Source organism: Nycticebus coucang, chromosome 18 (genome assembly GCF_027406575.1).
Source record: "Nycticebus coucang isolate mNycCou1 chromosome 18, mNycCou1.pri, whole genome shotgun sequence".
Taxonomy (NCBI): domain Eukaryota; kingdom Metazoa; phylum Chordata; class Mammalia; order Primates; family Lorisidae; genus Nycticebus; species Nycticebus coucang.
In genome coordinates this window covers 21740067-21752227 of record NC_069797.1, presented here as the reverse complement: position 1 = coordinate 21752227, position 12161 = coordinate 21740067, and the positions used below count along the sequence as shown (strand labels likewise).

General features: G+C 52.9%; 3 protein-coding genes across 3 annotated transcripts; all 3 read left to right on the top strand.

Moving 5' to 3' along the window:
* The first annotated feature begins 172 nt into the window (after nt 1–172).
* Nucleotides 173–1659, top strand: SPEM1 (spermatid maturation 1). Its single transcript, XM_053570715.1, has 4 exons — nt 173–316; nt 405–465; nt 681–1401; nt 1521–1659. Exons 1-4 carry the CDS (start codon nt 173–175, stop codon nt 1657–1659), a joined length of 1065 nt encoding a protein of 354 aa, XP_053426690.1.
* A 1755-nt stretch (nt 1660–3414) lies between these two features.
* SPEM2 (SPEM family member 2) lies at nt 3415–5411 on the top strand. The gene is made up of 3 exons (XM_053567955.1): nt 3415–3647; nt 3805–3862; nt 3989–5411. The coding sequence occupies exons 1-3, from the start codon at nt 3510–3512 to the stop codon at nt 5317–5319; spliced, it is 1527 nt and encodes a 508-aa protein (XP_053423930.1). The 5' UTR covers nt 3415–3509; the 3' UTR covers nt 5320–5411.
* Nucleotides 5412–6657: 1246 nt separating this feature from the next.
* SPEM3 (SPEM family member 3) lies at nt 6658–10434 on the top strand. The gene is given in 4 exon segments (XM_053570714.1): nt 6658–6795; nt 6935–6992; nt 7111–10394; nt 10396–10434. Coding segments are annotated over 4 exon segments (3519 nt in total).
* The last annotated feature ends 1727 nt before the right edge of the window (nt 10435–12161 follow it).

Here is a 12161-nt window from a genome sequence, read left to right as displayed (position 1 = left end):
AGAGGGTTAACCATGGGCTCAGACTCTGAGAGTAGCCCCTTGGCACATTGTGAGGGAGAGTCCCAGGGCCATTGTGACCCGTCTGAACTCTCTGGGACAGGCAGGTGGGCCGGTGGGCACTGTGGGCACAGTGGGCTGGGGGCCTGAGGGCCCTGGTGGCCCTAGGGACCCCATGGCCATGGCTGAGCGGCCTCGGCCTGGATGGGCCTCATATCACAATCCTAATACCAACAGCTGCCAGGACCTGGGCAACTCCATCCTGTTGCTGCTTGGCCTCATCATCTGCATTAACATCGGCATCAATATGGTGACCCTGGTCAGGGTGGGGCCAGGTGGGAGGGTGCTGGTGGGTCAGCCGGGGGCACGCCTGCTGGCCTGGGGTCACTGTGTCCTCCCCCACCTAGCTCTGGAGCCGACTCCGTGGCATCTTACACAGAGTATTCCATCAGATCATTTGTGAGAAAGGTAGGTTGGTGGGGGCGGGGGTGGTGGTGCTGACAGAGCTGGGGATTGGAGCATAGGAGGGGTAGCAACTAGGCATTCCAACCCCAGCCCTAAGTTGGCCCTTCCCTGCTCTCTCAGACACCACAGCTGTGCAGCTTCTCTTTCCTGAGCCCTGCCTCTCCACCCCTGTAAGAACCTGCCTCCCTACTGGCCTTTCACTTCTCCCCAATCCACAGAAGTTCCTAAGTCCTGCTCAGCTAGGAAGCAGACGAAACCCTCAAAGAAGCAAAGCCCCCCTGAAGTCTATCTCCGATGCACCATGGACCCCATGAAAATGACTGTGACACCCCCTTCCACTCGTCGCCATCGCCATCGAGGCTCTTCAACACGCCGTGCCCACCGCCCAGTAGCTTGGACCCCTGACACTGATGATGAGAATCCCCGGCATCAGTACCCAGCAATCTGCTCCCACCACTATGATGGCCCTGAGGGCTGGGCAGACTTCCAGCCCACCCACGAGATCTGGGCTCCCTGGACTCAGAACACTCCAGAACCATCTCCCCAGACCATCCGCTTCCAGCAGATGGCAGAAGAAAGGCCCTTCAAAACAGAGATCCAGTCAGAGCTGGGTCTACAGGCCTATGTGTACCCTGTGAACCCCCCATCTTCTGGCCCTGAGGCCCTATGCCATAAGAACAGTGGGGCAGGGGCAGGAGCAGAGGTGGAGGTGGCTCAGTGCCAGCCTCCCCACTCACCTGCCCTAGGCCCCGCAATCATCCCCGATATCCCTCAGCGTCACTCCTCGGGCCAAATAGTGTATGATGCCCAGGACGTGAGGCGGCGTCTTCGAGAACTGACCCGGGAGGTGGAGGCCCTGTCCCACTGTTACCCCATGGCCTCCAGATCTAGCACTGCTGAAGGGACAGGCAAGGACTGGGTGTACCGTTCTCTGAACAGGTGACCGGGAAAAAATAAAAAGGAGAGAGGAGGTCGTTTGTGGTAGAGTGGGGGATGCCAAGGCCCACTCAGCACCCAGAAGCCTCTGCTTGCAAAGGGAAGGATCTCCTTGACAATAGGGCCCTGAGAGCCTTCGGGACCCTCATCAACCCCTTGCCCCCACAGGCCCTGTCCTCAGCCCGTTCTCAGGTCCTTCTTGGCTCTAAGGCTCACACCTACCCCTACCTTGTTTTCCTGAGTGTCCAGAGAAGCTCCTAGATCCTACCCTAGATCCCTGGGCAGTCATGCAACAGAGGAAAGACCCCCCATCCCTATGGCCTAGCTTCTCACAGACCTGGTAACTGCCGGAGCCCAGGCTTAGGCTGTAGCTACGATTGAGGAGTGGCCACTTAAACCTTGGTTTCTTTGGGGAGGGATGGCCCTCACAGTTTCTCAGTCAGAGAACCTGAAGCTCCTGCACCCTGGAGCAAGCTTGGAGCAAAAGATGGAATATCGGGGATACTGTCAAGGGCTGCCCCACCAGGATAGCACAGTCCTGTCTGATATCTTCTAAATAGTCCACCATATCACAAATGTAGAGACAGAGGCTCAGGGAGGCCAAGTGATTTGCTCATGGTTAACCCAGACACCAAAGGTCAAGTTCATGTCCGCAGATATTCATCTCCCTATTTCTGCAGATTCCTTATTGCTACCTTCCTCCACTGGGCAGCAGGGAGAGTCAGGCCCTGCCCTATTCCTAGACCATTGGAATCACATGCACGTGCGTGCGTGTGTGTGTGTGTGTGTGTGCACGAGCACACACACACCTACCTTGAGAAGAAGCTGCCCTGTGAGTCCAGACTGAAATGATGGAGCTGGACCTCACCTTCCACACTACACAGATTCCTGGAATGTGAGCAGATAGACCTTTGCAAATTGCCCTACTTCTCCATTTACATTCAACTAATGTTATTGATCATTTTAAGCTAATGACATTCAGTGGATCTGTATGAGTATCTACTATGCCTTTGGAGGCTTGATGGCAAGTGCTCATCAGCCTTACCTCTATTTCTGCTGAGCAGTTCACTGTGTAAATGGCTGTGGTCCCTAGAGCACCACTTTCACAGACCCAGGTGATGAATCTGGTTTAAATTGAAGATTCCTTTTGTCATATCAACAATTAGATCTATTTTGTGCTTTGATAATTTTTGTGGTTTTCTTAAGGTGTTTTTTTTTTTCTCTTTCTTTCTCTATCTCTCTCTTTCTTTCTTTCTTTCTTTCCAGCTTTTGGCTGGGGCCAGGTTTGAACACACCACCTCTGGTATGTGGGGCCAGTGCCCTACTCCTTGAGCCACAGGCACCGCCCTCTTGAAATTTTTCATAAGCTAACACTTTCTCAGCATGGAGTGGTAGTAGCTCAAGGGGAGGGCAGGTGATTAGGCATTTGGTTGCTAGAGGGGCAGAAACTTCATCAAGGAAGTCAGCCTGGCTCCAAAGGGAAGGGGCCAGTGGGCTAAGGGACCACCAACACCTAGGGCTTCAGTTCCTGGCAGGAAGTTAGTTGGGCAGGGATGGATGCTAGAGGAATTATGGCAAGGAAATGGGCAGGATAGAGGGGGATTGTTATAGCAAAGTAACCCCCAAGGGGACTATAGCTATCACCCAGCCATTCAGTCATTCTACCTGCTGGCCCCAGAGTAGGCATGGGATGGGACAATAGGCTGTATAAATTGCCATAATGCCTCTAAAGAACAATGAAATGGAGGAAATCCTTCACGGTGTGATTCAACCCCTGTGAAGACTCACGACTTCCATATTTTCAGATCAGGAACCAGGTGTGGGATTAAGCAAGCCTCATGAAGACAGAGGAACAGACTATACTCTGGGGTACCTAGGGACTAGGCTTTATCAAGTGGGAGCCAAAGGCACAGATAGCCATGTAATAAGTCCAGCAGGGTAAATAGAAGAGCTTCCACCACTGCATTGTGATGCTCCCTAACCTGCCCCATTATGACCTGGCTCCCTTACCAGCCAGTAGGTATCTCCAGGTGCCAGCATGAGTGCAGTGTGGGTCGGGGCTGGGAAGGTGGGGGGGGGCGTGGCCCAGGTGGCCCTAGGACCCCCCCACCATGGAGAACCAACTATGGCATAACAGCGCGGGGTGCTGCAGTCAATACCAAGAAAGCCCCCAGGATGCTGAGGACATCTTATTCCTGCTGCTGGGCCTCATCATTCTTGTCAACATTGGCATCAACGTGGCAACTGTGGTCAGTGATGGTTGTGGACAATCCTTAGGGGTGAAGAGGGCTGGGGGTGTGGGGGGGAGCCAGCTGCAGCCTGTTCCTTCACCAGCAGTCTTGACTGGGCCAGGGTGGGGTGCTGCAGGGTGCAGAGCCAAGCCTTCTCTCCCCCACCTGCCCCTAGATGTGGCATGGGCTGCAGAATGCCTTAGACAAGATGATCGATTGCACAACTCAGAAAAGTAAGTATGGCAGCTGGAGAGGAAAAGGACCCCCCACCCCAACTCCCACAACCCCAAAACCTAGCCCAGTGCTCCCAACTCTTACCTGATGACTGCCCTGACCTCATGAACTCTTGCCTCTCCCAGACGACATTCAGGCTTGTGAAAGCTCCCCCAAAGGCCTCCCAGCCAAGGCCAAGGACATGCAGATCCACTGCATCCTGGACCCTGTACAGGTGAAGATGACCCGACCCGCACAATATTCCTCTTCCTCTTGCCATCATCCCTGCAACCGCCATCACAGCCGCCGAAGCCGCAGCCGCCATCGAAGCCGCAGTCGCAGTCGCAGTCGCATCCGCCATCTCTGCTGTCGCCGCTATGGCCGCTGCAGGCACCAGCAGAGGCCACAAAACCGCAGACGATTCTCCCATGGCCGCTCAGGCTTCTGTAACCAACATCACAGCCACAAGATGTCACAGCTAAGGCCAATGTCCTACCTTGATGGGGAGGACCAAGATCGCTACCTGGAGGAGGAGGAGGATGACATGGCCTTTCCATACCCCAAGTACCCACGTGGGGGCTGGGGTGGGCTCTATCCACGAATGGGCCTGCCCTCCAACGTGGGGCTGTGGGGCCGCCAGGGTGGGATCCTGGCCAGCCTGCCCCCACCCTCTCTTTACCTGTCACCTGAGCTGCGCCGCATGCCCAAGCGTGTGGAAGCAAAGTCTGAGTTGAGGCTGCAGTCCTATGGGCCCCCCTCACAATCCCGAATTTGGGGCAATATGGAGGCTGAGCAGTGTGCCTCATCTCCACCACCTACCCGCCGGCTTCCCCCTAACCCTACCTGGGTCCCTGCGGGGCACAGCCCTTACCCTTCAGCGGGCCTAATACTGTACGATTCTTGGGATCAGCGGCGGCGTGGTGTGGAGAGCTGTGAGCCCCCACCTTTCTTGCTGTCCCGGAACTCCCGGCAGGAGGCCCAGGGCTACCGGGAGCGTTATTCTCTGCAGTCCCACCGGCGGAGCCTGCCTGGTCATGGTCACTGCCAGCCCAACCGCAGTCCCCACCCATCCATGGGACACTTGGGCTACAGCTCCAGGAATTCCCACGAAATCCGGCGCCATGTGCCGGACTGGGCTGAGGCTCCACCCACTCGGTATCCCCTGACCACCTCCACCTCTCTCACAGTGCTGGGAGAGACCTCATATCAACGGGCGCCAGCTGCTAGCTCAGCATTGCTTCCCCGCTCCTCCCAGCCTCTATCTGAAGTCCAAGCTACTGATGCTGCCTCACCCCCGACCACCTTCATCCCACTCAGCCGGAATCCAGGGGGCAATGTTAACTACCAGGTGTACGACAGCCAGGAGCTGAAGAGGCAGGTGCAAGAGGGCAGAATAAGGGCCCACTCACTGCCACTACCTTCCACTTCAGCATCCAGGCCCTCCCTGCACAGGTCCCGGGCCGCAACACTCAGCTGACTAGCAGGCAAATGTGGGCGGTGGGGCAGGACATGGGGAGAGGAATAAAGAGAAACAGAGTCCAGGAAACACTGCAGTGGTCTGTGCTTTGGATGCGCCACTCCTTCCACCAACCTGGATCCCTGCCCTTTACTTCCTGAAACAAAAAACCAGTGTCCTCTTCTTGGTGTGAGGCTTCCTTTGGCTGTTCTTGGTCCTGTACCATGCATTAAGTACATCTTGCATTGGCAGGCTCCAAATCTCTAGCTACCCACCCTGGTTCTCTGCTTTGCCTGTTCCCAAAGGGGGTTTAGATGTTCAGCCCCACTCAAGACACAAGTCAAATCAGACCTAGGGATTCCACATCTAGGTACATCCAGGCTTGTGGCCCAGTGTAGGGCAGAAAGAAAGCCTGGATTCCAAACAGACCTTCCCTAGGGCTCTTAGCCTGAAGTCTTCCCAGTCTCAAGTGTGGTCCTAAGTGAAGGGCTTCGGCTGGGGATGGTGGCTCACGCCTGTAACCCTAACACTCTGGGAAGCCAAGACAGGAGGATTGCTTGACCTCAGGAGTTCAAGACCAGCCTGAGCAAGGTGAAAAACCCCCATCTCTACTAAAAATAGAAAAACTAGCCAGGTGTTGTGGCGGGTTCCTATAGTCCCAGCTACTCAGGGCTGAGGCACAAGGATCACTTGAGCCCAAGAGTTTGAGGTTGCTGGGGGCTATGATGGCACTACAGCACTCAACTCCAGGACATGGGGAGAGGAATAAAGAGACTCGCGTCTGAAGAAAAAGGAGTGAAGGGCGGCACCCGTACTCAGTGGGTAGGGCGCCAGCCACATACACTGAGGCTGGCAGCCACAAACAATGACAACTGTAAAAAGGAAAAATACCCAGGTGTTGTGGCGGGCGCCTGTAGTCCCAGCTACTTGGGAGGCTAAGGCAAGACAATCGCTTAAGCCCAAGAGTTGGAGGTTACTGTGAGCTGTGACACCACAGCACTCTACCCAGGACAAAAGCTTGAGACTCTGTCTAAAAAAAAAGGAAAAGAAGTAAGAGTTCAAGGATCATCAGTGGAAACTGCAGAAGTGATGGAATGAGTGAGCCAGTCAGTTAGCAGGCAGTGAGGGAGTGACTGAGAAGGCAAGTGTGCTGGCTTCTAGGAACTACTTAACTGTCCATGCTCAGGTTGTCTGCCAGGGAACTCCACTCAGGGCTCTTTTTCCTCCACCTCCCTCATTATGACCCAACTACCTGCCTCATTATGACTCAGTCCTTGTCCCCTCCCCCAATCACAGGAGTCTGGCTTCTAGTGAGTATGTGGGGGTCAGGGGGCCCAGGTAGTCCTGGGACCACAGGCCATGGGTGAGCGAGCCCACTACGGAGCCCAAGTGTGCTCCAGCACCAACCCCAGGAAGTGCCAGGACTTAGGAGACTCAATTCTTCTGATTCTGGGCAGCTTCATCTTGCTCAACGTGGGGATCAATGTGGTGACTCTGGTCAGGGCAGGGTCTGGGCAGAAGGGTTGGGGGAACTCTGGGGTCTCAAAGAGGCTGAGGTGGGAGGGCTTCTGGGATATGGCCAGACAGGGCTTGACTTCAGGGCTTACCCTACCTCTGGACTCTCCCTTCCCCTTAGCTCTGGAGGCATCTGAAGAGCTCCTTGCGGATTCTTTTCCATCATTTTTTCCCCAAAGGTGAGTGGGCTCTAGCACGGGCTTCTGGGGATGTGGGCCTGTCCCTTTTCTTCCATCCCTGTCCCAGTTCTCAGCCCCTAACGAACCCAGGCCCTGATCATCCCAACTTTCTCTGCAGACAAGCAACCCAGTGGTGTAGGCAGCCATCCCATGTGTATGCGCTTCTCCACGGATCCCAAGAACCTGTGCTCAAGAGTCTCTTCTCGCTTCCATCGTCGCCCAAGCTTCCTGCTCAGGCATGCTAACCACCTTGACTCCTGGATACCAGACACGAATGATGAGAAGGTTTCTAAATGCTGCTGGATGCCACCTAAATGTGGACATGCTGGGGCTCCCATGGAAGCTCCACAAGGACTGTGGAAGGAGAGGATGATGGGAGCTGGGGAGGTCCCTCAGGTCACAGCCTTAAAAGGCCAAACTTCCTTGCTCTTCAGGCCAGAGACATCTTCCCAGTTCCCAAAGATGAGCAAGTTGGACATGGTTCCACTCCACTTGCCCCAAGAGAGCAAGACTAAGGCCCCAGACTATGTCCCAGTCCAGGTCCCTGCCCAGGCCCCAGCTCAGGCTCAGACCCACTCCCCAGCCCACATACCTGAGCACACTCCCATCCAGACCCAGACCTATTCTCCAGCCCACATCCCTGAATACACCCACTCCCAGGCGCAGGGCCCTGAGCGTGCTTCAGCCCATGACTCAGCCCACACCCCACCCTCTATCCCAGTCCACTCCTCAGCCAATACCCCAACCCAGACCCTGGCCCATACCTCAGCCCACATCCAAGCCCAAGCCCCAACCCAGGCCCAGATCCACTCTCAGACCCACATCCCTGAGCATACACCCTCCCAGGCCCACAGCCCTGACTATACTTCAGTCACTGCCCCAGCCCTTTCTCCAGCCCACACCTCTGCACATGCCTCCACCCACTCGCAGGCCCAGGCCCAGGCCCCTGACAACACAGCAGCCCATGCCCCAGCATATGCCCCAGACCATTCTCATCTAATCCATACCCCTGCCCATACCCCAGCTCCTGTTCCAACCTCTGCCCCAGCCGCTACTCCTGCCCTTACTCCTACATCAGCCCCTGCTCCAGCCTCTGCCCCAAATCTTGCCCCAATACAGGTCATGGGTGTGACTACCACTCAAGCCCAGGCTCCTGTCCCTGCCACAACCCCTACCCCTATCCTAACTCCTATTGCCTCTACCCCCTCTGCCTTTAGCCATGTCCACACCACTGGCCATGTGGTCTATGATGCCCACAGGGCAAAGCAGAACTTATTCAATATGTGCACCACCCAGAACTCTGGGTATTCCAGAAAGGACTTGAATGTCCTCTCCAGGCTCCAAGACGGTCAGAGCATGGTGAGCTCTGGTATGTCTGAACAAACATCAAAGCAACACAGTGGAGATAGTGCCAAGCCTCCTGCAGGATCCATACTGGGCTACCTGGAGCTAGGGAATATGGAATGGAAGCTCTCAGATGACGCCAAAGACAAGCCCAAGACCTTCCCTTACTGCAGTTTCCATCCTTGCAGTTCTGAGAGGAAGAATACAAACTCCCAATCTCCAGTCTACCCCAAGATCCTAGTCTACTCCCAGGATGATGCATCTTCTAAACCTTGTTTTCATTCTCCAACCATTGCCCGGAACTCACTATGTACCCTTCCTCCACCATGCACTCTTTCCCTGCCACTTGTTCCCCCTAGATCATTTAACATTCCTCAACCCACCAACCATCAGAAGCCCTCCACTTTACCACAAACACCCACCTTTCTCCCAACCTCCAAGTCTCCTCAGTCTATCCCTCCTTCCCAACTCTCTCCCCAGTTCTCCACTGTTACCCAAACATGTATCCAACCCCAGTGCTCTAAAATTTATGAGAGTCTAGGCCTTACCCAAGACCCTGGCCTTCAAAGGACCCCATGCCCTTCAAAAGACCCTGGAGTTCCCAGGAACCCAGGCCTTACTCTAGATCCAGGCCTCCACAAAAACACAGGCCTTACTCAAGATCCAGACCTCCACAAGAACCCAGGTCTTACTCAAGATCCAGGCCTACAAAAGTTTTCACACCTTACCCAAGAACCTTATCTCTGCAAGAATACAAGCCCTTCCCAAGATTCTGGCCTTCACAAGAATCCAGGTATCACCCAAGATTCTGGCCCCCCAAAGAACCAAAATCCTACTCAAGATGCTGGTGTTTTTAGAAGGCCATGTCTCACCCAACCCTCTGGCCTCCACAAGAATATACCATTTATTCAAACTTCCCAGAGGAGTTCAGGCTTTATGCAAGACTCTGGAGTCTGTAAGAATCTTGAACAAAAACAAGAGACTACAGTCTACAGAAGCCAAAATCTCTTCCAGGCACCTAACCACCAAAAGAACCCAGGCCCTTATCAAGATTCTGGAGGTTGTAAGAGTATAGGCAATGTCCAAGATCCAGGAGTCTATAAGATCCTAGGCATTACCCAAGATTCTGGACCCCAAAATAGCTCATGCCTTGCCCAAGACTCTGAAGTCAACAAGAGCTCAGGACTTACTCAGGAATCTTCTCTCCACAAGAGCCCAGGCCTTGTTCAAACCTCTGACCCTCCAAAGTGCTCAGGCCTTACCCAAGACTCAGGAGACTATAACAATGCAGGCCATGCCCAGAATTGTGGTGTTTACAGAATCCCAGGTCTTAATCAAGATTCCAAACTCCACAAGAGTTCAGGCCTTACCCAGGCCACTGAAGTTGAAAGAAGATTTAGCCCTCCGCAAGATGCTGGAGTTTACAGGAGTCCAGCATATAGCCAAGACCCAAACCTCCATACATACCCAGGAGTTAATCAAGACCCTGGCCCTCATAAGGACCCAGCTGTTGTCCAAGACTCTGGCCACTCCAAGATTTCAGGCCATACTCAGGTATTTGGTCTCCCCAAAAGCCCAAACCTTGTTTCAGCTACTAACTCTGTCCAAGTCTTGTGCCCGCTTCAAACAACAAAATCAACACGATCTCAAGTAAAGTTTGCATCTGAGACATCTCCTCAGAAAGAGGATACAAAGCAGCACATACCCCAGGCTTCTGCACCACACAATCAGAACTCTTGCTCGTACAAGGCCCAGGTGATATCCAATGATCTGCAAACCTCAGCAGTACCTGTACTAATAGAGCTGCAGCCATCCTCCCGGCGGACAGGCAGCCAAGAATGGATATACCGCCCTGTGGATGCACTTACTTCAGGCTGCCAGAACTATCGTCAGATATCTATGCCTCCCAAAATCAATGGGAAGTACCACTACCCTGGACCAGGCACCCGGGGGGGCCATGTGGTCTTTGATGCCCGCCAGAGACAGTTGGCAGTGGGCAGGGACAAGTGTGAAGCTCTGTCTCCCAGGCGCTTTCGCCAAGAGGCACCCTGCAACTCAGGGGAAACCATCAAAGAGTGGGGATATCAGAACGGGATGAAGACCTTGAACAAAGAGGGGACAAATGTGCATCAGGAATAAAGAGGCGAGAGAAGTGTTTTGTGGTTGTTTGAGGATATCCACCCCACAGAGCCTGATGATCACTGGAGCTATTATTTTCCTATTCCTCCTCCCATTATCCTCAAGGCCCTAGAGCTAAATTGTTCAATTCAGTAGCCACTAGCCACTAAAATGTAAACTGCAATTAAAATAAAATGCAAAATTGTTTTAGTCTCATTAGCAACATTTCAAGTGCTCAATAGCCACATGTGGCTAGTGGCTACTGTACTGGACAGGACAGCAACAATTTAGGACATTCCCATCATCACAAAAATCCTATTAGAGAGGAATGCTTGAGAGTTTAAGAAACCTTTTTTTCCCTTGTCACCCATTCTGAACATCTTCAAAGCTTTCACAGGGTCTAGAGAACTTAGTTCTTTTTAAGAGTGGATCAGAAGCCACCCTCTGGGGAGGAGGTAAGAAGTAGGGATGCTTGATGCCGGCTTATCTGAGACCATGAGAAAAAGCCCAATCTCTAGTTCTATTGACCTGACCTCTTCAGTTGCAACCAGATGTATATATGTATGTATGGAAACCAAGTACATCTCTAATTCTAGGCTGTAGTTTGGCACTCTCAGTTCCCTGGGAGTGGAACAAGACACAACCCTTGTCGCTGAGGGGGAAAAACTGTCAGTGACTAGGAACGCCTGGTCTGGGCTCTGAAAATTGAGCTCTGGATTTCAGGAGTCTCTTCCTTAATAGGTCTCCAATTTTTCTAGGTGTTCCTGCTTAATCCACTTGGCTATAGACTAGGCTTACCCCATTCTGGAGACAGACAGGCAGAGGAATGTAGGAAGTCCTGACCCCGTGCTGGATTGGTCTGATCTGTGAACCTGCTGGTTTCCTATCTCCTATGTTCCATTATCCAGGTTCCTGGTTCCATTTGGCATTACAGCTGTGTTCTAGTCTCTAATAGCAGAAGTTACTGAAAGCAATTTCCTGTCCTTGGTATTTCCCATTGCCCTACCCTAGCCCAATTCGTAGTTACTTCTGGACTTGACTTTTAGCCTTGATAATTCTTCTGTGTACACATATAAACATTGAGATTCCAAAGTGGTTTCCCTGCCACATCTCAGGTCAGGGTGACCTAATGTGGGCATCGATAATAGGTGCATCACTTGCATAAGTCAGATGTTCATTTCTGAAGGTCTGACTGTTGCTGCTTAATACTACCACCATGGATTCCAAGAAGATTCTTCTCCATCCAGCCAGTGTAACTGTTTCCAATACTTCCCTAGCGTATGTCTCACCTTGGGCAAGTCATGTACAACCTTATAAGGGTGCAATCCTCATTCTCAAAATGAAGTTGTAGGGCTGGGTGTGGTGGCTCACGTCTATAATCCTAGCACTCTGGGAGGCTGAGGCAGGTGGGTTGCCTGAGCTCACAGGTTCCAGACTCGCCTGAGCAAGAGCAAGACCTCGTCTCTAAAAATAGCCGGGCGTTGTGGCAGACGCCTGTAGTCCCAGCTACTTGAGAGGCTGAGACAAGAGAATTGCTTGAGCCCAAGAATTTGAGGTTGCTGTGAGCTGTGATGCCACAGAACTCTACTGAGGGCGACAAGTGAGACTCTGTCTCAAAAAAAAAAAAAAATTTAAAAATGAAGTAATTGAACAGAGGAACCTTGCTAAATCTAAGTGACCAGGGCTCCTGTACTCACACATGGGATG